This window comes from Linderina pennispora, assembly GCF_002104995.1.
Source record: "Linderina pennispora strain ATCC 12442 chromosome Unknown DL89scaffold_12, whole genome shotgun sequence".
NCBI lineage: Eukaryota > Fungi > Kickxellomycota > Kickxellomycetes > Kickxellales > Kickxellaceae > Linderina > Linderina pennispora.
Window position 1 is genome coordinate 691,988 of NW_024468260.1, and position 22,329 is coordinate 714,316.

General features: G+C 47.6%; 8 protein-coding genes across 8 annotated transcripts; 6 read left to right on the forward strand and 2 right to left on the reverse strand.

Annotated features, from left to right (window-relative positions):
- Positions 1–1,776: 1,776 nt before the first annotated feature.
- On the forward strand, positions 1,777–3,018 carry DL89DRAFT_259546 (MFS general substrate transporter; the record flags this gene model as incomplete). The annotated part of the gene is made up of 4 exons (XM_040885695.1): positions 1,777–2,127; positions 2,162–2,351; positions 2,422–2,655; positions 2,687–3,018. 4 exons carry the CDS (start codon positions 1,777–1,779, stop codon positions 3,016–3,018), a joined length of 1,107 nt encoding a protein of 368 aa, XP_040741571.1.
- Positions 3,019–4,978: 1,960 nt separating this feature from the next.
- DL89DRAFT_303986 (uncharacterized protein) lies at positions 4,979–6,438 on the forward strand (the record flags this gene model as incomplete). The annotated part of the gene is made up of 2 exons (XM_040890875.1): positions 4,979–5,635; positions 5,767–6,438. 2 exons carry the CDS (start codon positions 4,979–4,981, stop codon positions 6,295–6,297), a joined length of 1,188 nt encoding a protein of 395 aa, XP_040741572.1. The 3' UTR covers positions 6,298–6,438.
- Positions 6,439–7,061: 623 nt separating this feature from the next.
- DL89DRAFT_259548 (uncharacterized protein) lies at positions 7,062–7,505 on the forward strand (the record flags this gene model as incomplete). The annotated part of the gene is made up of 1 exon (XM_040885696.1): positions 7,062–7,505. One exon carries the CDS (start codon positions 7,062–7,064, stop codon positions 7,503–7,505), a length of 444 nt encoding a protein of 147 aa, XP_040741573.1.
- A 1,872-nt stretch (positions 7,506–9,377) lies between these two features.
- Positions 9,378–10,578, forward strand: DL89DRAFT_285687 (uncharacterized protein; the record flags this gene model as incomplete). The annotated part of the gene is made up of 4 exons (XM_040889832.1): positions 9,378–9,618; positions 9,676–10,156; positions 10,191–10,407; positions 10,456–10,578. The coding sequence occupies 4 exons, from the start codon at positions 9,378–9,380 to the stop codon at positions 10,576–10,578; spliced, it is 1,062 nt and encodes a 353-aa protein (XP_040741574.1).
- An 852-nt stretch (positions 10,579–11,430) lies between these two features.
- DL89DRAFT_304008 (thiolase-like protein) lies at positions 11,431–16,073 on the forward strand (the record flags this gene model as incomplete). The annotated part of the gene is made up of 4 exons (XM_040890876.1): positions 11,431–13,205; positions 13,270–15,393; positions 15,419–15,456; positions 15,509–16,073. The coding sequence occupies exons 1-4, from the start codon at positions 11,817–11,819 to the stop codon at positions 16,071–16,073; spliced, it is 4,116 nt and encodes a 1,371-aa protein (XP_040741575.1). The 5' UTR covers positions 11,431–11,816.
- A 1,646-nt stretch (positions 16,074–17,719) lies between these two features.
- Positions 17,720–19,270, forward strand: DL89DRAFT_259551 (putative cytochrome P450 monooxygenase; the record flags this gene model as incomplete). Its single annotated transcript, XM_040885697.1, has 1 exon — positions 17,720–19,270. One exon carries the CDS (start codon positions 17,720–17,722, stop codon positions 19,268–19,270), a length of 1,551 nt encoding a protein of 516 aa, XP_040741576.1.
- Positions 19,271–19,319: 49 nt separating this feature from the next.
- On the reverse strand, positions 19,320–19,749 carry DL89DRAFT_48909 (uncharacterized protein). Its single transcript, XM_040891731.1, has one exon. It carries the CDS (start codon positions 19,581–19,583, stop codon positions 19,368–19,370), a length of 216 nt encoding a protein of 71 aa, XP_040741577.1. The 5' UTR covers positions 19,584–19,749; the 3' UTR covers positions 19,320–19,367.
- Positions 19,750–20,602: 853 nt separating this feature from the next.
- Positions 20,603–22,276, reverse strand: DL89DRAFT_225571 (MFS general substrate transporter; the record flags this gene model as incomplete). Its single annotated transcript, XM_040884762.1, has 1 exon — positions 20,603–22,276. The coding sequence occupies one exon, from the start codon at positions 22,274–22,276 to the stop codon at positions 20,603–20,605; it is 1,674 nt and encodes a 557-aa protein (XP_040741578.1).
- Positions 22,277–22,329: the final 53 nt, after the last annotated feature.

Consider the following 22,329-nt stretch of genomic DNA (forward strand, 5'->3'; position numbering starts at 1 on the left):
GCAGCGTTGGCAACATGGCTATACTGCAGGCTGCTGGCCCGCGTATGATCCAGGCCAGCGGCAGCCCGTTTCCGCAGTAGGATCCGCGCATGTCGGGGTGCTCTATCGGTTCAGACATTCCTGCCAACTAGACGGAGCACCCTGCCGCCATGGCGGGCCAGACTGGTGTGTTGAATATGTTTCCAGATAAGCAGATCTTAGAATAGATTGCTGAGATCATTGCCACCACTGATCTAGTAGCTATCACCAAGAAGCAGCTACGCAAGCGGAATATGTCCTGATTCAGCATTTAGGTTGAGGTAGCCAGTACCTGCTAGGACTTCATCAACCAGTGTATTGGCCAGGAGCTGCATAAATACAGACAACCATTAGTATATTTCAGCAGTTCTTGATAATTCTTACAATATTAGCGCAGCGGAGGCAATGGCAGTTAACTAGGCACCAAGCCAATAGGGGCTATATGTCGTCTCAGTCAATAGATTCATCACTGAAGGAATAAATGGGCAGACAAACAAAATGGTCCACAGCTTAGATCTTTGGTTCACTGCATCATGAAGGCCGATATCCAGCTCTATGATACAAAAAATGGCAAGACAGGGGCTGTTGTATGTGAGATGTGACCGCTCGCCACGCCAGCATGACAGCTGATTCAACACGTCAGCAAATCGAAATACCAACAAGAACTGCACAGCGGGCTCTACAATATGTAGGTGTTGTTGTGATTAATATGCTATGCAAACTACTGTATCTAAAGGCACTCTAGTATGCATAACTGTTTCGCAGCTGGCAGGAGCAGCCAAATATAAAACACATTGCTGCCACAATCCACACGTTTTCTCAGGTCTCCTCATTACTCTTCATTTCCTTCATCCTTTTCTCCCATTTTCCGTACTAACCTTTCAAGTGCTAGTAGTATTTCATTTGTGCCGCTTGTCAAATACCTTGCACTGAGCATATTTTTGTCTGTAGTTCTAGGTGTTCTTGGCGCAAGCTTGTCGATGTGGGTGTAATCGGAGTTGGCCCAGTTGCTGGGTACTAGGGTTCGGCAGGACTCGCGGACGCAGGGGTGGCCTGCCGTAGGGGTCTTATTGGAATCATGCAGTAGGTGAGGAGTGCTGGGCCTGTTGAGCCCTGGGACTGGTGGGTAGGGGGTTGCATCGCTGTATTTCGACTGTATCCGGCTAGCAGTGGCTAGCACCCTCCGTTCTGCGAGTCACGCGGTTGGATTTTAGGTGCAGTCTGCTCATCCCAGCCAAGTGTATTGTATGCTCCATAGGTGTGCCAATTTGCTGCGTCTACAGAGTATGTGCTTTCACGCGCACCAAGCATACGATCTACAGCATGGCATTGATTTGAGTGGTTGCTCCTTCAAAATAAGTGAAAACGGGTTGTCGGCTCAGTCAGCATATCTACGGGCGACACCGGCGATTCCGTGCCTGTTGGCTACTACCGGCTGTATAAATTGCTGGGTGTAGCCTGGCTCCTGTACAGGATTTCTTTTCTGCTCATATACTCAAAATCCGCCCTATTTGCCTAACCAATTATGTCTGTTCAAAAGCCAGCAACACCAGTCTCTGATCCTGAGAAGCATGCTCTCCCGACCTCTGATGGCACCGAAAATCTCTCGCCGGAGGAAGAGCTGATACTCCAAAGCTATCTGCGGAAAACTGGACCTGCGCCTAGCTATCTTTATCTGCTTTCGGCTATATTACGTCTTTTCTAAACAAGTCCGCAATTTCGTACGCCAAAATCGACGGATTCGAAGAGCAGCTCAGCATGCACGGCACCCAATACAACACGCTGCTTGGCCTGTCAACCGCTGTGTTTTTGGTGTTCCAGATCCCGCTCAACTTTCTGTTCCGCAAGCTGGGTGCGCGCAAGTATATGCCAACCACGCTGTTCCTCTCTGGGTGCCTCAGTGTGCTCGTTCTTGCAATCAAGAACTATGGCGGGTTTTTGGCCATCCGTCTTATTGAGGGCGTGTTCTTGTCAGGATTTACATGCAGCGTCTTTTACTCGTTGTCGCTATGGTATCCGCAAAAGTACCTCGTCACCCGCGTAAGCTGGGTCATTGCCTCGTCGATGCATCTCGGGAATCATCTATGCGGTTATGGCTATCGCATTTTCGTATGTCCATACCAAGCCCTTGCATTCATGGCAGTGGATGTACTTTTTCTTTGGTCTGCTAGCCATCGCCTCGGGAATCTATGGATATGTCTTCACCAGCGACTACCCAGACACTGCAAAGTATCTGAATGACGAGGAGAGAGAACTAATCGGCAGGATTCTGCGCACTACCCACATGCTTACCAGCGACAGGTCGGCTATTTCGAGGAAGCAGGTTATTCAGGGTATGACTGACTGGCGCCTTGATGATGTTTATGGTCATCGATTTTGCAAACAACTACTGTTCATCGACAGCTATAAATTGGGCGCCAATAATCTTGAAAAGCGTTGGTTACAGCACGACCGTGACCGCCGGCCTCATGCTGATTCCTGCAATCCTCGCCTTCATCATGATCATGCTGGCCAATTTTTTTGTCCGCAAACTGGGCAAGATTGGCTACTTCCAAATCCTCATGTCAGTCCATGTCCACAGCTATATTGCTTATTGGCGTTGCCGGTGCGCAAAGCAAGATTGCACGCACCATATCAGTATGTCTGCTTCCTCTCTTCACTGGCTCAGCAGTAGTTGTTGGCCCTGCCTGGCTCAATGTCAATCAGCGCGGTGCCGATAGAAGCGCTCTCTCAAATGGGTTTGCCATTGTTGCCACCTCTCTTGGCGGCACTGCAAATGGATATGCGTATCTAAACAGCGATGCGCCACTTTACATCAAGGGCAACTCGTCAAACTTTGCCTTGACCGGCGTGGCCATCATTTGCACCGTCATTCTAATGGTCAATTTTAAAAAGGAGAACCGCAGGCGTGATCAGAATCCCATGGATGCGTCGCACATGCCTCCTGACGAGATTGCCGCACTAGGAAACGATAGCCCCATGTTCCGCTACACACTCTAACCTAGGTAGCAAATAAAGTAAAGATAATAGCTGTTGCGATACGAGTAAATTAATGTTGTATATAACTAGGGACAGTACAGAAACTGAGACTTAAAACTACGCGGGCATGAGCTAAACTATATAGTAGAACCACTATACCCTTGTGTAAGCGCTGTGGTGTGGATTTAGGAATCAAGATCAGTATTGTAACAATAGCAGCATTACAAAAGCAAAACCTTATGAAGGATCGTCTATTCGAGGGTGTCAGTTCGGAACTAGCATGAGTAATATAAATAGAGCCATTAGTAATAGTACGTCCTTCGCATGCATATATGTAATTTGTTGAGACAGGAATGGGGGTAGTGATGGTGGTCACTCAAACCCTAATGTTCACCATCGGCTTGAGCTGACATCGCTACGATTAAGCATGTAATTTTGATATGCTTAGCTAGGTGTCTATGCTATTCAGTTCATTTTCATCAACACCATGTACCAGCAGATGCTTCAAGCAGTACTATTGAAATCTCAAACTACTGACAATAGCTTTAGTGTTGTGGTACTCAATAGCAGATACAGGTATTGTGCAAAAAATAACCTGCACGCCTGATAGCATGTGAGGTAGTAGCATGAGCGTCGTCATGTCTAGCCAGAGCGAATGCCATCTACCAATATATTAGATTTGCCCTGTCACCGAGTAATTTCCAGAAAAGACAATCTAGTACTTTCACAAAAGCCCTTCGTCATAGCGTTTGAATGTCCCGCCTCTATATTTTCTGTCCAAACCTGACTCGGTGTAGCCCAGGGTTGCTCGTTATTGGAGCTACAATGCAGCTTTATATATTAGACAACACACCAAGTTCAGACAATCACTGATTCTCATGTGTGTTTAAGAGGTATAAAGTGTTCAGGCATTATTCAGAGGTGCCATCAGGGAGCTCATGCAGTTGAGCAATACCGGATCCCCGAGCCCCTCAAAGTGCTGTGTTGTTTGCATATGTGGCAGGTGTGCTTTGTAGGCTCAATCTGTGCACGCAATATTTGCTTGGCTCCAAATTGTTGGTTGTATTTCTAGAAAAGCATCATGCGCTAAAAATTTGCTCACAAGAAATAACAATGCTCTGCGAGCCTGTGTTGACCTTATTTTTGGTGGCGTTGGGTTTACTCATTGTCGTTTAATATGTGGTTGCATTTAGAATGTGTTGCCAACCAAAGTAAATATATTATGTTTTCCCTACAGGCTAGGTCCGAAGGGATACAGGAACACTGCCGATTGCAGACACGGGAGCTTGTAGATACTCATGAATAAGAGCGGCCAGTACTCATTTACAATAGCAGTTAGGAATACAGTATGGTATGTATTATGCACTATGCTAACTGTAGCAGCAAAGGAAATGTTGCCCTTGTAGCCCGAAAACAGCTTGTACGCGTTCAAAGCTCGCATAAACTATGTTTTAGAAAATTTGCCACTGGTAAGCAGCCATACTTGAAACTTGGCACAAGTGCACTTGGTCGTGAACCAAATCACTTGTTCACACGCCTCTTTACAGCCGCTGTTGATTCTTCAGGTGGCATGTCCATTAGAATAGTGCTCCTACATCTCAGCTGCTGACAACAGACTTGTGCCTCTCTGAATTGTATTTGCACTATTTCTTGCACATGGGCTTGGGGACAAGGCATCTGTTTTCACACAAAGCTTCCATAGGGTGTGCGTTTGATGCCAGGGCCTTTGAGCGAGTGTTTTTACTATAGCTGAACATAGTTTGCAGATTGTCTCGACTTGTCAGGTACAGTGATATCAACCACAGGCAGACACAGCAAAGCAGCGCATTGCTGCAATGAGTATGCCACAACTTTATACAAATACATACTAGCTAGCCCAAAAAACTCCAGATACATTCCATCAAGAACCTCAACAAGTTCCCTCACTTATAAGCTCTTTGTCAATTCTAACTAGTTGTCACTAAGCATCATTTTTAAACCAATGGCTCACTACCAAGTTACTATCCATGGGATTGCTATCAGCATCCCAGACAAGCACTCTGCCCAAGCAGAAGCTCTTGCCGCTGGTTTTCCGCTCAAGAATTCGTCACCCGAAATCGAGACTGTTGCACGCTTTGTCAACTATGCTGCAACCAAGAACACCGATGTCGCTGTCGCTGCCTTCCAGTACCTTCACCAGAAGTACTGCTCGATTGACAACATCCATGTTGTTGTCCAGCAGCTCAAACTCACGACCGAGCAAGCCCAGTCTGTCATCAAAGGATACTACTCGGTCTGGGATGTGCTTGAATCACGTGAAATGCTGCCTGATGTCCCTTGTCCCGCGCTCTTTACCGACGACAGGGTGAAACTAACTGCCATGTTTGGCGGCTACGGCGGCATGGACAACTATCTGGACGAGGCTGTCTGGCTTCTTGACGTCTATCGCCCACTTCTTGCCGACTTTGTCGCTGAGATGGCTGAATTCCTGCTGGTCACCACGCAGGATTCGCCTTTCACACGTGTTTACACTCGGCCGATAGACTTCATGAGCTGGCTTCTTCATCCCCGAGTCGCGTCCGAGTATGGAGCTTCTCTCCGCTGTCTATATTGCGTCGCCAATCCTAGCTCTAATCCAGCAGATGCACCTGATGGTCTTGTACAAGACACTCAGAGTTACCCCGGGCGAACTTTCTCAGTCATTCAAAAGTAGGTATCGGCAGAATTATGTGCCACATTGACATCATTCTCTGAAACAGCTATGTACTAACTAGCCACTCCTTATTTTAGGTGTCATATCTCATAGCCAAGGCATTGGCTGTCGCGGCCATGTTTCCGATGCTGACTGATGAAAAGTCCTTTTACGTTCAAACAAAGAAGATAATGGGCGGTCATATCTCAGGTGGCTATAGCATGCAGCTCGAAGTACCCCTCGATGTGCTAGATGCTGGTACGGCAGCTAGCTGCATTCCGTCTGATGGCAAGCCATCACCTATGGTGTCTATCCGTGGTGTTCCTCTTCCGGCGCTTGGGAAACTGATTTCTCAGTTCAATTCATGCTGCCTATCGCCCACTGATCACGTCTACCTGGCGCTCATCAACGCTTTTGACCTATTTGTCGTCACTGGCCGTCTGACGGTTGTCACACAGTTTGTTCAGTTCCTCCGCCAGCGTTGTGCGGAGCCCAGTGCTGACCAGTCGAACATCCCGTTCTCTCAGCGCAAGCCGGTGGCGGATATCAGCTACGTGAACTCCAGTGTCGTCACCCACTGCCGTCTCTTACAAACCACTGGAGATTGGCTTCCCGGGTTTGTCCGTTGAAAGAGACTGGTCTTACAGCTGTGGCAATAATCAAGTCATTCCTCCCGTCAAAGTCAATGGCATTGACATTTCAACTGGTGTCGATCTCGATAGAGATGGTGGCGCAAGTCATTTTCACTCGTTGTCTTTGACTGGCCGTCGACCTCAAGGGAGCCGATGCTACGCATATCGTTGACTTTAGCCCCGGTGGGTTTAGCGTCTTTGCTCGGCTGGCACGCAGTATCGTTGATGGTAGTGGCGTCAACATCATTAGCTGCAGCTCGCTCGTCCCCCACAAACACCGACTTCTGGGCTCCAAGGCTGACATTTTCCAGCGAGATATCCGCTTGGTGGTCCAGTCCGTGGATTGGAAGAGAGCATTTGGCCCCAAGCTTGTCCGAGTCAAGAGCGACAGTCAAATTCATCATCAACTCGCCGATGTTCCATGCCTTGGGGCGTCCGCCAGTGATTGGTGTCTACTGTTGAACCGAGCTACCCTAGTGTTCAGCTGGTTGCGGCTGCCATCAACGCCGGTTATCATGCCGAGCTCTCAACCACTGGGATCACAAGCACTGGTCAACTGCAGGGCGAGTGGCCGATCTAGTCCAGCTCATTGAACCTGGCCAGGACATTGCTCTCTGCTGTGACTATTCGAACCAGGAGCAGTGGGAGGTACTGTTCCCAGAGATTCTGCGCATGCGGCCAAGCAGGCCAGCCGATCGCTGGACTGAGTATTTCTGGCTCCTATTCCAACAGCTGCAGCAGCGACCGACATTATTGCCGGTATGCGTGACGCTGGTCTTCGTCATGTCACTCTCAAGGCTGAAACTCTGGCCGACATTCGTGCTACGATCGCCATTTCGAAGGTGGATCGCACGTTCCCTGTCATTCTTCAGTGGATGGGTGGCCGTAACGGCGGCTACCATTCGTGGGACGACTTTTACCAGCCAATTCTCGATACCTACAGCCTGCTCCGGTTCCACAGGAACATTGTCCTTGTCGCTGGATCTGGTATTGGCGATGCGGACACTGCGATGCAGTACATGTCTGGTAGCTGGAGTGTGCCATTCGGGCGGCCACCGATGCCATTTGACGGAGTTGTGCGATTGGCTCCTGTGTCATGGTCGCAAAGGAGTCTGGTCTGTCGGATGCTGCCAAGCAGCTTATCGCTGGACACGGCTGGTGTTGGTCCCAAACGAGTGGATGGATACGTACAGCGGTGTTGCTGATAGGTGTCACATCAATCACTGGCGAAAATGGCAAGCCAATGCACTGTTATTGCGACGCGTGCAGCTCTATTCCTCAAGGAGCTACAGGGCTCTATATTCTCACTGGCAGCTGACAAGCAGACTGAGCTTCTCCAGCAGAAGAGAGACTCCATAGTCCAGCGGCTAAACTCTGACTACATCAAGCCCTGGTTTCGGCAAAAAGGCAGACGGCTCGGTTGCTGAGCTACAGGATATGACATACTCTGAGGTCATCGCCATAGAATGACCGAGCTCATGTACGTCGATGACAAGTCGTGCTGGATTGACCCCAGCCTTTGCCTCCTTGTCTACGACTTTATCAAGCGTGTAGAAGATCGCTTCAGCGGATGTGCGCGCGAGTATTTCATTCGCCACCACTTGGGAGCTTGGTGATCCGCTTTACAGCAGCTCGTGATATTGAGCGGGTATATCCAGACGTAGTCTTCGCAGCTGATGGCTACAGAAGATGTCCAGTATTTCATCATGCTGTGCAAGCGCTCAGGTCAGAGTCCCGGTCCCATTCCGTTCCTGCTCCTCGACAGTGACCTAGAAAGGTGGATGCTGCAGGGTGCTGCTTCATTATCGGTGAACGGTGACTATGTCACCAGCCACGATGTTCAGCGTCAGCTGGATTCCTCTATGGACCAGTTTCAGCCTGGATACTCGTCTACTGCCAACGCACCTGTGAGGGATATTCTGGATGGATGTGTACCACGCCATGGTTCGCGGCCTATGCAAGAACAGTCCAGACTACGATACCAGCAACAGGAATATATTGGTGGCTGAGCCCAAACTTACCACCATACAGTCGGTTATATCCAGCGGTATCATGGGCTACAGGTCGCCTATATACCCTTCCATCTGACAACGGATCCCTCCCAGACACTGACCCATGGCTAGAGTTGCTGGCAGGGCCAAAGAAGAGCTGGCTACGCGCACTACTGACTTCACCAGCCATAGGTACAGGGGACCAAGGTTTGTCGCTAACAGGCGTCAGGAGGATCATGCGTCCCATGTCGAAACCAGTCGGTGTTGATCTCAGAGTCAGATGGAATCCCACAGCAACTCGAGGTATTCGACAGCCAAGGAGAGTTGAATATCGTAATCGAGTATGCTGCACCCTAGGCAACATCACGGTCAGAGTTATTCTGCCAGTCCAATGGCGAAAATCGTGAACTAGTTCTCAAATATCTGTACTGCCCGACACGCCCCTGCGATACCAATCACAGAAGTGATGGATGGCCGTGATAGGACGTATCCACGAGTTTTATTTTGGCCACGACAGCCCATCTCACGCTACACTGGGAGACATGTCAGTTGACTCGGATATAGAGTCCACCAGGTAATCCGATGCCAGCCATTTGATACTACGGAGGCCATTCGTTACCAGTTTCTTCCGAAACTTCCCAGGAGACGCAGAATTGCTGCCGTTCACTTGCAAATCACCACGACCATTGCCCCAATGGACATGGTCTTTCTAATCGGATGGCAAGGGCTTATGGCGGTGCTAGAGAACCGACAGCTGAGCTCAGGGTTGTTAGACATGGTTCACCTGGAGAACAGTATTGGACCACATCGACAGTGCTTCACCACTACGTGTTGGCGACTCTATTACGCCGGAGGCTGAATTAGTGTCTGCTGTGAATTCTGATGCGGGAAAGGTGCTGACCATCAGCCTAAAGTTTTTCAGACAACGGACGTTGATAGCTCAGATGGCGACTGTCCTCCTGTTCAGAGGACACAAAATCCTTCCGCCACTTGCTTTCAGTAAGGAGAGCAAATCAGCATCACTTGTTGTTTTGAACTCTGTAGCTGACGTTGCAGTGCTTGAAACTAAAGACTGGTTTGTCTACCATGGAGAACTCGCCAGCAAAGCTCACTGCAGGGTCAACAGTTGAGTTCGTGCTGGACACCAGATGCAGGTTTAGATCTGACGGATACTACGCATCTGTGTCAATAGCTGGCCCTGTGTTTGCTGTTTTGGATGGAGATAAGCGTGTCCACATTGCAAATGTTGACTACCAGGCTGCTGATGTAAATGGAAATGCAGTTGCCGCATACCTCGCTAAGAGTTCGGTTGATCAACGGTCGGGCAGTATCCTTTGACAATGGAGGGCATAAGGTTTTGCCGATGCCTGGAGCTACAGCACAGTTCTGCGCCCCATCTGGTCTGCAGGAGAGTATGCGCGTGTATCTGGAGATTACAACCCGATACATTTATCTTCACAGATTGCGAGCTATGTTGGGCTGTCAAGACCAATTGTTCACGGGATGTGGGTTTCTGCCGCAACACGGGCAGTTGTCGAAAGATATGCCGCAGGCGGGGATCCGGCAAGATTCCGTTCGTTCAAAACAGAGTTTGTCGGAATGGTGTTCCCGGGTGATGCACTAGATGTGGAATTGAGCCATGTGGGAATGAAAGATGGTTTCATGCTCTTTGAGGGCAGGACTGTCAATCAGCACCAGCGCTGCTGTTTTGACCTTTCACGGCAAAGGTTGAGCAAGCCCAAGACTGCATATCTGTTCACCGGGCAGGGTGCCCAGTTTGTGGATATGGGTATGGATCTGTACGCAAAGTCTCCCTGCTTGCCACGCAATGTCTGGGACCGAGCAGAAAAGCACATGTTTGACAAGTATGGAATATCGCTGCTTGACATCTTGCCGCAGTAATCCAAAGAAGTTCCATGTTCACTTTGGAGGAGCCGCCGGAAAGAAGTGCTTGGCAATTATCTCAACCTGTCCTAGTGAGATTCAAGGAGCGTCGTCCCAGCTATTTGCGAGGATTGTTCCTAAGGCCACTAAATTCACGTACTATTCAGACCAATGGGCTACTGGAATGCAACGATCTTTACGTACAGCCTATTCAACTGGCACTGGCGCTTGCGTATGTGGCAGACATGGAATCCAACGGGTTAATTCCAGACTGCAACAGGCATTTGCTGGCCATTCACTTGGTGAACTTTGCTCGCTAGCAGCTATTGGAAAAATTGTCTCTGTTGAGGCTGCAGTCGAGCTCGCATTTTTCCGTGGACTCATTCCTACACACATCGGTTGACCGCGATGACAACGGACGATCCCAGTATGCCATGGTGGCTGTCAATCCATCAAAAGTCGGCGAATGGTTTTGCCCTTGACATATTGACTAGTCTTGTCGAGCGAAATCCAGAAGCTATGTGGACGGCAACTTCGAAATCAATAATCTATAACGTACCAAGTGCCAGCAATATATTGTGACAGGGCATAGGACTGCGCTAGTGGCCCTTGCAGATATTCTGAATAAGCTCTGTCATGATGAGACGCTCAGGTCCGAAATGTTCGAACGAGAGTGATTTGTCCAGTTTCAGTATCCAGCGTCTGCCTTGCCTGTAAGGATCGGGGTGCCGAGCTTGTTAATGGCGCAGCAACCATTGTTATAACAGGAGTTGATGTCCCATCTCCACTCCAAACATCTTCTGAGCAGTGTCGATGTGTTCAGGAACATCCTGTTAAAGGCGATTTCCCCTACTTCTGTCGATGCCACTAGGCTTGCTGGAAAGTATATTCCAAATATAACAGGCGTGCCATTTGAGGTAACGAAGAGGTACATTTCGCTAGTTCACAATATTTGCCAGTCTCCTGTTCTAGCCAGCAAGATTGAAGCATTCGATAAAAATGTCTCGACCTGACTCAGCTACACTGGAGAGCCATGCTTATATGCTGGTGGTTGAGTTGCTTGGCATACCAGCTCGCATTCCCAGTACGGTGGATAGCAACCCAGAAATCGCTACTCAACAGCGGCGATATTCAAAGAGTGATCGAGATCGGGCCCGCTCCGGTACTGGGCAAGATGATGAGGCAGTCAATGTCTGGCTCCACAAATCGTCGCTCATCAATCGAGCTCCTCCACGTTTCCGATGACAGGAAAGCTGTGTACTTTTTACCGCCAGAAGTCAAGGGTGTGTCGAGCGTGGTTACGGCCGATGAAGGCCCAGAGTGAACCTACGACATTGACAGTGAAGGTCAATGGAGAGAGGGATGCCTCATCTGGCCATGAACTAGTAACAGAAAGCCATATCCAAGCAGAATAGCAGTTCGCCAAATCGTAAGCCAACAAGCGGTACCTGAGAAACCAGTCGACCCAGGCTGATGTTGTTCGCGCAATAATCGGCCAAAAGTTGAAACAGTCATCTATTTCAATTCCCGCCAACCAGCCCATCAAGGTCCTAACAGCAGGCAAGTCAACAATGCTGAACATGATTGCATCGGACATACAAAAAGAGTTTGGATCAGCAGATACCTAGTAAAGCTGAGGATATGACAATAGCCGAGCTTGTTGAACGTCTTGGTCCATACGACGGGAAGCTTGGAAGGCATACGCAGAATATGATTGCGAAGGTCTTTAGTTCCAAGATGCCTCGAGGTTTCTCTTTAACTTCAGCATATAACTATTTGAACGACAAGTATGGGCTTGGACGGCAGCGCCAAGAAGGTCTTCTCCTGCTGGCGCTTACAATGGAGCCGTCTGAGCGCCTGACCAGTGAGCAGGATGCCAGGCAATGGCTAGCGAATATTGCTCAGCTGTATGCTAAAAAGGAAGGAATTACCTTCACCACACATACGGCAGGTCCAACTACGAATCCTGCACTGTCGCAGTCCAACGCTCCAGTTGTCAACAGTGACGTGTTCAACTTGTCCCAGGAGAAATTAAACATGCTAGCAACTCGGCAGATCCAAGCCTTGAGAGAGTTCACTGGGACAGATACGCAATGTTCAGATGGCCTGCTGGACACGCTAAAACAGCAAGTCACCGCCTATGCAAAGGAGCTGAGTGATCTGCAGTTAGAACTAGGAGGTGATCTCATCAACGGTACGAAACAAAAGTTTGACCAAAAAAAGGCACGGCACTACAACTCATACTGGAATTGGGTGCGCCAGGATGTGATGCAGTTGGTTGCGGACATATTGGTCAAGGATTCGTTTGACCCCAGCGATGTGTGTGTCAGGAAAAGGTTGCAGATGATTTCCAACCGCTCTTGCCCCGACCTTTTGACACTAGTCGATGGATACCTGGCTGTTCTCGCTAGCAACAACAGTCTTGCTACAAAAAAAGCGACGCGTGTTTTAGAGTATCTGCGCCAAGTTTGCATCGATTCGAGTAACAATGCACCAGTGTATAGGGAGATATCTCTGCCCCTCCGCCCATGCACAATGGTAACCAGCAGGGGCGATGTGGTATATTCTGAAGAAAGACGAGAGCAAATGCCAACATTCAAAGATTATGTGAGCGATGCACAGAAGTGTACACTCACAGGTCCGCAACGTCTCTATCTATCTGAAAGGCTTGATAATGGCTCATGGGCGTATAGCACTGGCCTTACTCAACAATACTTTGACTCCCTGAATGAGATTGTGGAGAACGGTCTGACATTCGAAGGAAAGGCTGCACTTGTCACTGGTTGTGGGCCTGGGTCAATAGGGTCAAGCATTGTTGAAGGGCTACTGACAGGAGGCGCTAGGGTCATTGCAACAACGTCAAGCTATGGTTTCACTACAGTTAGATACTATGAGGATATGTACAGACAGTTTGGCGCGCGTGGAGCAGAACTAGTTGTCGTTCCGTTCAACCAGGGATCTACCCAGGATGTCAGCATGCTGATCGAGTACATCTATGGTACAGATGGTCTGGGGTGGGATCTGAGCTACGTCTTCCCATTTGCGGCATTCTCTGATAACGGTAGCGACCTGACAAGTATTGACTCACGCTCAGAACTATCATTCCGCATACTGCTCACCAATATCTACCAGAATGATTGGTGCTATCAAGATTGCCAAGGAGGCTCACAAATACGCCCGGTCGCCAACGCTGGTAGTTTTGCCTAATTCCCAGAACAAGGGCACAATCGGCAATAGCGGGCTGTATGGTGAGGCAAAGATGGCACTGCAATCACTTTACAACCGCTGGCACTCAGAGTCATGGTCCGAATATATCTCGCTCACTGGCGCGGATATTGGTTTTGTTCGGAACACAAGGATGACAAACGACCACTCGGCGATCCTTGAGGGTGTGGAGCAGGCTGGGCTGCTGACATTTTCTCGCGAAGAAATGGCATTCAACCTTCTTGGGCTGTTGAGTCCAGACATGGTGGAGCAGGCGCAGCTATCGCCTGTATGGGCCAACTTTACCGGATGTGAAGTATCTGGTTCCGAATACAGTTCTATACTGTTTAAACTGCACACCACGCACTCCCAACTGGTCACAGTCAATAGAGAGGTCCATTTAGATAATATCAACGACAATGTGATTCATCATCAATCTCGTTCTAACCTCTTCCGGGATTCTGATATAACTACTCCGTTAGCAAAACACCGCATTTCCTTCCCACCGACACGCTCGTTTGACCAGCTCAAGCCACTGCATCATCTCCAAGGAATGATAAATCTTGACAAGGTTGCTGTCATAACTGGGTTTGGCGAGGTTGGTCCGTTTGGAAATGCTCGGATGCGCTGGGAAATGGAAGCATTTGGCGAGTTTTCCATGGAGGGGTGCATTGAACTGGCGTGGATCATGGGTCTGATCAAGCACTTTGATGGGCAACACCCACTGACAATGGATCATTATATTGGATGGGTCGACGCAAAGACGAGTGAGCCGGTGAGAGACATGGATGTCAAGAAGGTGTATGAGCCTTACATTCTCCAGCATGTGGGAGTGCGATTTGTTGAGCCAGAGTTGCACGATGGCTTCGATCCGCACAAACACTCACTTGTGCGTGAGCTGCAAATCAGCCATGATCTTGAACCATTCGAGGCAACTGAAGACGAGGCAGCACATTTTAAACATGGAAATGGAGATAAAGCTGAAACATGGGAGAATTCCAACGGAACATGGTCCGTCAGGTTCCTGAAAGGTGCGACACTGCTTGTTCCAAAAGCCCTTCAGCTTGATTGCTACACCGCTTCCCAAATTCCAACTGGCTGGGACCCTGCCCGATATGGCATTCCACAGGATATCATTGACCATGTGGATAGGACTACATGCTACGCCCTGATATCAGCTATGGAGGCGCTGGTCTCATCTGGAATCACTGATCCCTATGAACTCTACCAGTACTTCCATGTCTCTGAAGTTGGGCATACAATCGGCTCATCAACTGGTGGTGTCCGAAGCTTGCGTAATGCAGTCTTATACAGGTGGATCGATAAGGATGTACCGTCGGATACATTGATTGAAGCCATGGTTAGTGCACCTGATGCTTGGATAAACATGCTGCTGCTGTCATCTGCAGGACCATTAAAACCTACGTCAGCTGCATGTGCAACTGCGCTGGTGGCACTAGAGGTGGCGATCGAGACCATTCAATGCGGGAAAGCTAGAGTTATGCTTGCTGGGGCGGTTGAGGACTACTCTAAAGACACTGCATATGGGTTTGAGCTATTGCAAACAACTGCCAACACAGCTGAGGAGCTTGCAAAGGGTAGGACTCCAGAGGAGATGAGTAGGCCATTCACTGATAGTCGGTCTGGGTACATGGAGAGCTACGGATCAGGCATCTTCGTTGTCATGTCGGCCACAGCAGCAATAGAGATGGGGGCTCCAATATATGGAGTTGTAGCTCTAACAGAGTCAGCTACCGATAAGCAGGGGCACAATGTTGGAGCCCCTGGTAGAGGTATCTTGTCAACAGCCCGTGAATTGCATTCTCAGCCGCCCACAAGCATGCTGGATTTTAAATACAGGAAGCAAGGCCTCGAGTTGCAGCTCTCGTTTATCAGCAGGGCAATGGAGCAGCAGCTACAGAAGCTACCTGACAAGGACCCGAATACTAGCAGCCATGCTGCACAATATATGACCATGCCCACCACCAACGGATGGGAGCTACAGACCTATGGGGTAACGAATTCTGGAAAAGCTGTAGCGGCATATCACCTATTCGTGGGACATTGGCGACATGGGGTCTAACTGCTGATGACATCGATATGCTCTCATTACACGGCACATCAACAAGGCTGAACGATGTCAGTGAACCCAGTGTTATCAACAAACTGTTGACACATGCAGGACGTACACCAGGATATCCTGCACCAGTTGTAAGCCAAAAGTGGCTCACAGGGCATCCAAAAGCACCTGCAGCAGGCTGGATGCTTAATGGAGCACTGCAAGCAATCAGCACTGGAATTATTCCTGGGAACAGAAATGCCGATAATATTGACCCAAAGGTCAGGCAATACGACCATCTTGTATTCCCATCGTGCACAACAAAGGTGACTAATATCAAGGCCGTATTGCTCTCCTCGTTTGGCTTCGGTCAAGCCGGCTGCATTACGTTAGTTCTAAACCCAGACTACGTTCTCGCAACTCTCTCAGCTGATGATTTGGCGGCATATCAAGGAAAGGTACAAAAGCGGAAAGATAAGGCCGACAAATATTTCCAGGAAACGCTATTAGGCAGTCACAACCTTATTTGCGTGAAGGGTACACCGCCATTCACCTCTGAGCAGGAGGACAATGTGTTCCTGAATCCATCGGCCCGCGCATCATATGATGCTGCTACTGATTCATATCATATTTGAAACTGGATTACATTTTATTACATTATTATTAGTAAATATTCCACAGCATTGCATGATTAGGTGAATATTCGAATATATTGCATAGCTGATCCTGTCCCCTAAGCCTACGCCACAGTGATTACGCAAGAATATGATGGCTCTACTATATGGTTCAGTACACACCAGCGTATCAACAGCTCTCCCTAGTTTCTTTACTGTCACTAGTTATATACCATGTTATCTTACCCGTATCCAAACAGAATATTTATAATTTGATGGAGAGCTGCTTATTCGAACTTGATGTCAATCAGAAAACAGTAGATTGACTACACAGCTAGTCCTAAATCGGCAAGTCACTGTGTGAGGAAAATCTTGACTCACCAACTCGCCAACTCGCCAACTATGTGACTCTGAACTTCTCACTGAAAGAACTTCACTTTTCTTTTCTTTATCAGTTTAGCCGCTTACTATTTTCTCATTTCTCATTTATAAAACTTTGCGTATAATGCCCCAGTTTACTTTAGTATGGATGACCATTGTGGCTTAATGGTCTTGATCCATTGTGTCCTATTATCATGAGGATTTGGAATCATAGTATAGTTTGCTGCTGAGCCTCTGTGACTAGCATAAATATAATAAGTACTATCAAGTTCAGACCAATTTTTAAATACAAGGTGTCTATCTCATTTGTGGCTAGGCATGCAGAATAATCAAGAAAATTTACACTAACAATATCATAACTAACAATAATTATCAAAGCAAGTTTGAATAGAGAATTATGTAGAGGTAATTTAGGATATTACTATGTGACCAATAATATGCCATACATATAAATCTGCCAATTAGCTTGTGATATGAAGCATATATCAAGCATTAGTTATAATCAAATCACTAGGTGATGGTTTTATATACTACTGCGCTGCCCTGGTTCGAAAGAGGCAAGGAACTCAGCAACATTACTCCCCCAACAGAGGATATATCCCTTGTACCTTGGTATTGTTATGGACTAATAAGTGGCACGCCACCAACTAGGGAACAATGAGGGCTGGTGCACTATACCTTTGGAAATAGCTATCAAGCAATGTTAGGCCGATACTGTAGTTTTAATATTTTAAAGTAGGGTTTAGGTTTAAACTCCTCAACAGCACTCAAGAAAACAATTTTTATAATCATTTCGTTTTCAGTACATATTGCTTGACACATAAAACAAAAAAGTGACTACTTGGATATATATCCTGCGTATGAACAAAACACTTTACTCTCATGAGAAGTTGTAACATGAGAGCAATAAGTGGCTGCAGTTGCAACTATTGTCGGTTGAAAAATATTACCACAGTGCGAAATATATAGTGCAGGGAGGCACATACGATAAGAATGTATCAACTGGTTGCAGGTTGTGCACAATTGTAGATGCTAACCTCGTTCACCTCCTGCTTTTGAGTATTGCCCGTATGGCAGACTCTCCCTTCTTTCACTGAAGTTAGGTATACGAGTTCCAAAAGTAGGCCGGAGGTATTTCAACTCTATTTATAAGAACCCAATTGACTGATTTTTTTAGTACATTTTAGATTATTCGCTTGTACTTCACAGTTCCTCATCGTTTGGACTTTACAGAGACCTCTTTCAGCACTCTACTTCACTCTCAATTCACTTTTCTTCAATCAAGGATGAGCATCATCAGCGCAATTAGCAATTTTCTTGAGGCGTACGACGTAACATACAGGCAGGTACTCGTTGGTGGCCTGGTCATCTATGGGACAACGCTGGCGCTTTATCGTCTGTACTTCTCCCCCGTTAGCCACATTCCTGGAGGGCTGCTTTCTCGCTTATCCATGCTGTATGTGAGGATCATGGTTACGCTGGGGAAACTGCCAGACTTATGTGAGGACGACTACTACAATTATGGCGACATCTTTCTTTCAGCTCCTGATATTGTGACGATTTCGAACCCAGACGACTGTCGCGCAGTGATGGGAACTTACGATTTCATCAAGGACAAGTTCTATGAATCGTTCCGATTAGTCGACGAAACCATATTCACTACCATTGATGCCGAGTTTAACATGCTAGGGCGGCGTCTGATTGGCCCTGCCTTTACCCCAGCGTCACTGCAGAAAATGGAGCCAACGATCATGGAGTGCGGTCTTTTAGCAATCAAGAGGAAGTGGGATAAGCTGATTGGGGAGAACGGTCGCGAAGCTAATGTCAACTTCAATACGGACTTCACATTGGCTACTTTTGACATTATAAGCACACTCGTGTATGGCAAGAAGTTCCGTGCACTTGAGAAAGGTGAGAGAACGATCGTTAAATGGGTGGAGAAATATAATTGGCTCGCTCATATCAAGGCAGTCATTCCATCCGTTGCAGAGTTCCCACTGAATCTGCTCTGCCGTCCTTTGCTCAAAAACTGCAAGGAGTTTGTTGGCTTCACTAGCACCACAGTTGAGCAACGCCGTGAACAAATCCGCCAGGGAGAAAAAGTGCCATACGATCTTTTACAGGCACTTATCGACGGGGAGGAGCTCGAGGCGAGGGCAAAACTGACACCATCTCAAGTAACGGCACAAAGCATTGAACTTCTGGGTGCTGCCATATACACAACTGCGGATACGATAACCTGGACCTTGCATTACCTGATGCTTTATCCTGAGTGTTATCGCAAGGCTGTGGACGAAGTTCGATCAATATTTGCACCTGACCACCTGATCGGCTACTCTGAGGGGCGCAGTCGGCTACCGTATATCGAGGCATGCATTTATGAGTCCTTGCGCATTTGTGCTGTGTCAGGATTTCTCTTGCCACGAGTAGTACCTCCTGGTGGGGCGACATTCCAGGGCTACTTTATTCCTGCCGGCATGACCATTGCGCTCAATATTGCCGGAATGAACCACCATCGGAGCTTATGGAGGGATTCAAAGAGGTTTATGCCAGAGCGGTTCATCGAGCGCCCGGACTTGAAACACCAGGTGATGTCGTTCAGCACTGGTGTACGCATCTGCCCTGGAAGGGCTTTGGCATGGGTTAAGATAATGACGATCCTTAGCAATCTGTTGAAGGATTATGACTTTTCGTTACCAGCGGATGCGCAGTATAGTCCAGACAGAACTGATACGAATGGGTTGCCGGTGGCAATGCCTCGTACTCATTCAGTGACTGTGGGCCCAAAGCATCCGGAGCGAGACTGCATCCTCGTTGTGACCAAGAGACTGCTTTGAAGGCTCCAGCACTCTGGTTCGGTTGGGACATACGGTCATTATTTGTGATTCTCTGAGTTTCTACAATTTTTCCTTTCCTCATCGGATCCATGTGCCATCACAACCATGGCTCCGATCCTCCTTTGAGATCCTTCTCTTCTCCACTCTCGATTTCTTTCTTATAACTACTTTCTCTTCTTATTCGTAGTTCTTTTTTCTGGCTGCTTACAGCCCACACCATATTCAATATAACAATTATCTGCCTGACTCTGCTCAAATCAGTCGCTGAAACTCGTGACCTTCCAACACATGCTATGAGCATTCCTACCTCCATTGAAAAGTGATTCAATCTCTCAAGCTGCCCGCCTGCAACAACAATTTGTCTATCTCGAGATAAAGGGCCCAGCGATGAAAGCGGCCTCCCGAGTGTTTTATAGTGGTTTTAATGTTCTTTTTTATATCCACCATGATATATCAAAGACAGAGATTGACCAACGCAGTTCAATATAATAGTTTGTAAAGCTAAATATTGCAGTGACATTTGCTTCCTGAGCGAGCTTCAGCGAAGCCCTAGAAAAATTATACAAAGATGGATTATTCAAATTGGCCCACCTATTCACACTTTTTTCTTCAGTCAAGCCTTCATTCCGAGAGATGAGGTTGACCATGGACTACCTCCTGGCATTTCTTTTTATATCATGTATCTCTTTTTTCATAATGCTACTCTTTTTCATTATTCTATACTAGTCTTTGGCCAAAAATAAACAGAAAGTTAGCACAATATGTGTTGTATTGTAGAGATACGAGCGCTTCTAGAGCTCAAAAAGGAATTGCATAGAATATACTTGAGACTACCCAAAAAATAAATAAATAAAGAGGGAGGAATCGATATGCTACGAGGCAATCGACTCAACAAAATATGAAACTATCGGCGATCCAAAAATAAATGTATCAATATGGTGTATTCATCATTTGATGTTGAATAACCGATCCTGATCCCTAGATCTACGCCACAGTGCTTACACAAGAGTAATGGCTCTACTATATAGCTCAGTGCACGCCAGGATATCAGCGGGTCTCCTTAATTTCTTTACTGTCACTAGTTATATAAAGATACCAGTATCCCAACACACCTGGTGTCCGATTCGCGAGTCCATGACTTCTGCCTGCTCATTATCGTCAGTAAGATCAAAGTGCCCATAGCTGCCTGCCTAGTCAAAGGTATCGTTGTAGCTATCATCGTTGGCGCTGATGGCTAAGATCGGTAGTGCGTGACAACATCATAGCACTAGATATTTCACCACACAGTTATAAACTTGTTTGAATATCATAAAAATAGACAAAGTTATATATTTACTCAATTGTTTTCTTGCGCTCCTCGCCAAGAACGACATGTGTAATGGCGAAGCAAGATATGAGTATTATCCCGCTGATGGCAGCAAATACGAAAAACGCACTGTGCATACTGTCAGCCCAAAGACGGGTGATTCTTGTCTGAATGTCATGCGGAATTGTATTACTGTATATGTTGCGCTGGTCTACAAGTGTAGAAGCTATATCCGACGCATGCGTAGGGAACTCGTACATCAACCCTGTGATACCGGACTTGATATGGCTGTCCAGGATCGAAGTCATAATGCTGGTAGCGAGGATCCCACCTAGTGTCCGAATGAAGGCATGTGATGCTGATACTGTGGCCATGTGTTTTCCCTCAACACTAGCTTGACAGACAAGTAGGGATGGCTGAGATATGAAGCCAAGACCAAGTCCTGCTAGAAACAGATAAATAATTCGCTCTGCCATCCCGGTGCTCGTTTTATACAGCAGAAGCAATGATGCACCAGCTGCAGCAAGCACTGCACCAACTCTGAGGGGAGCGAGGTATCGACCGAGCTTAGCCATGTAGACACCTGTAAATGGTGCTCCTAATGCGTAGCCAACGGCAGATGGTATAAGATGCAATCCACCCGATATTGTTGATGCATGCTTGACCGCGAGTTCCCAGGTAGGAATTATATTGGCAATTCCGTAGAGTATAGCACCTGTAGCAAGTGACGCCACTAGGCCTGAGAAGACATTGTGGTTTCCCAGGAGACGGATTGGGATGATTGGGTCAGCAACAAAGCGGTACTCGACATATCCAAACACAAGCAGTATGACAAATCCGCAAATGAGACATGCCAAGACCTGCGCCGATGTCCACTCGTACTGTTGACCACCCCAAGACAGCCCAAGCAAAATAGGAACCATTCCAATGGCGAACAACACACAGCCGATAAAGTCAATGCGCTTGATTTTCTCCTTGAACCTTCCCTTGGTCTTTGGCAGCTTGAGCGTGAAGAAGATCAGAGCCATGGAAATGATGCAGATCGGAATATTGATCCAGAACACGATTCGCCATGAAGCGTGCTCGATAATGCCACCGCCCATAACCGGTCCAACCACAGTGGCAATTCCCAGTGTACCGGAAATTACGCCAATATATTTGCCGCGTTCGCGCTCGCTGACAATATCACCCATCAGTACTACTGACAGCCCAAGAATCCCTCCGCCGCCGATTCCCTGGATTGTGCGGCTGGCGATAAGCATGTTCATCGACTGCGATGCTCCACAAAGAACGGAGCCAATCAAAAATATGGTGGTACTGGTAAGAGTCGTTTCCACGCGGCCAAGGACATCGCTGATTTTGCCGATAATTGCCTGCACAACTGTCGACGACAGCATGTACGTGGTGATAATCCAGACAGCCTGGCCCAGTGCACCAAAGTCACTGGCAATTGGCACATAAATGCTGGCCATGATAGTTGCATCCAGGGCAGCAATAAAAAACAGCATGCCTATGCCAACCATTGTATAAGCAATTTGTTTCTTGGAGAACGTATACGAAGCCAAATCACCACCGGCTGGTTCATTGGCAGTTACTGGACTACCGCTGCCTGCTTCATAAGAGTGACTCTCCACACCAGCACCAGCCTCAAGCGCTTTCTCGGAAATAGGCTGCTCACTGATATCTGGCACAGCTTCCATAGCGCCCGAATTCTGCACAGTGAGGGTCTCGTCGAGAGCAGTTTTGCTCCTAG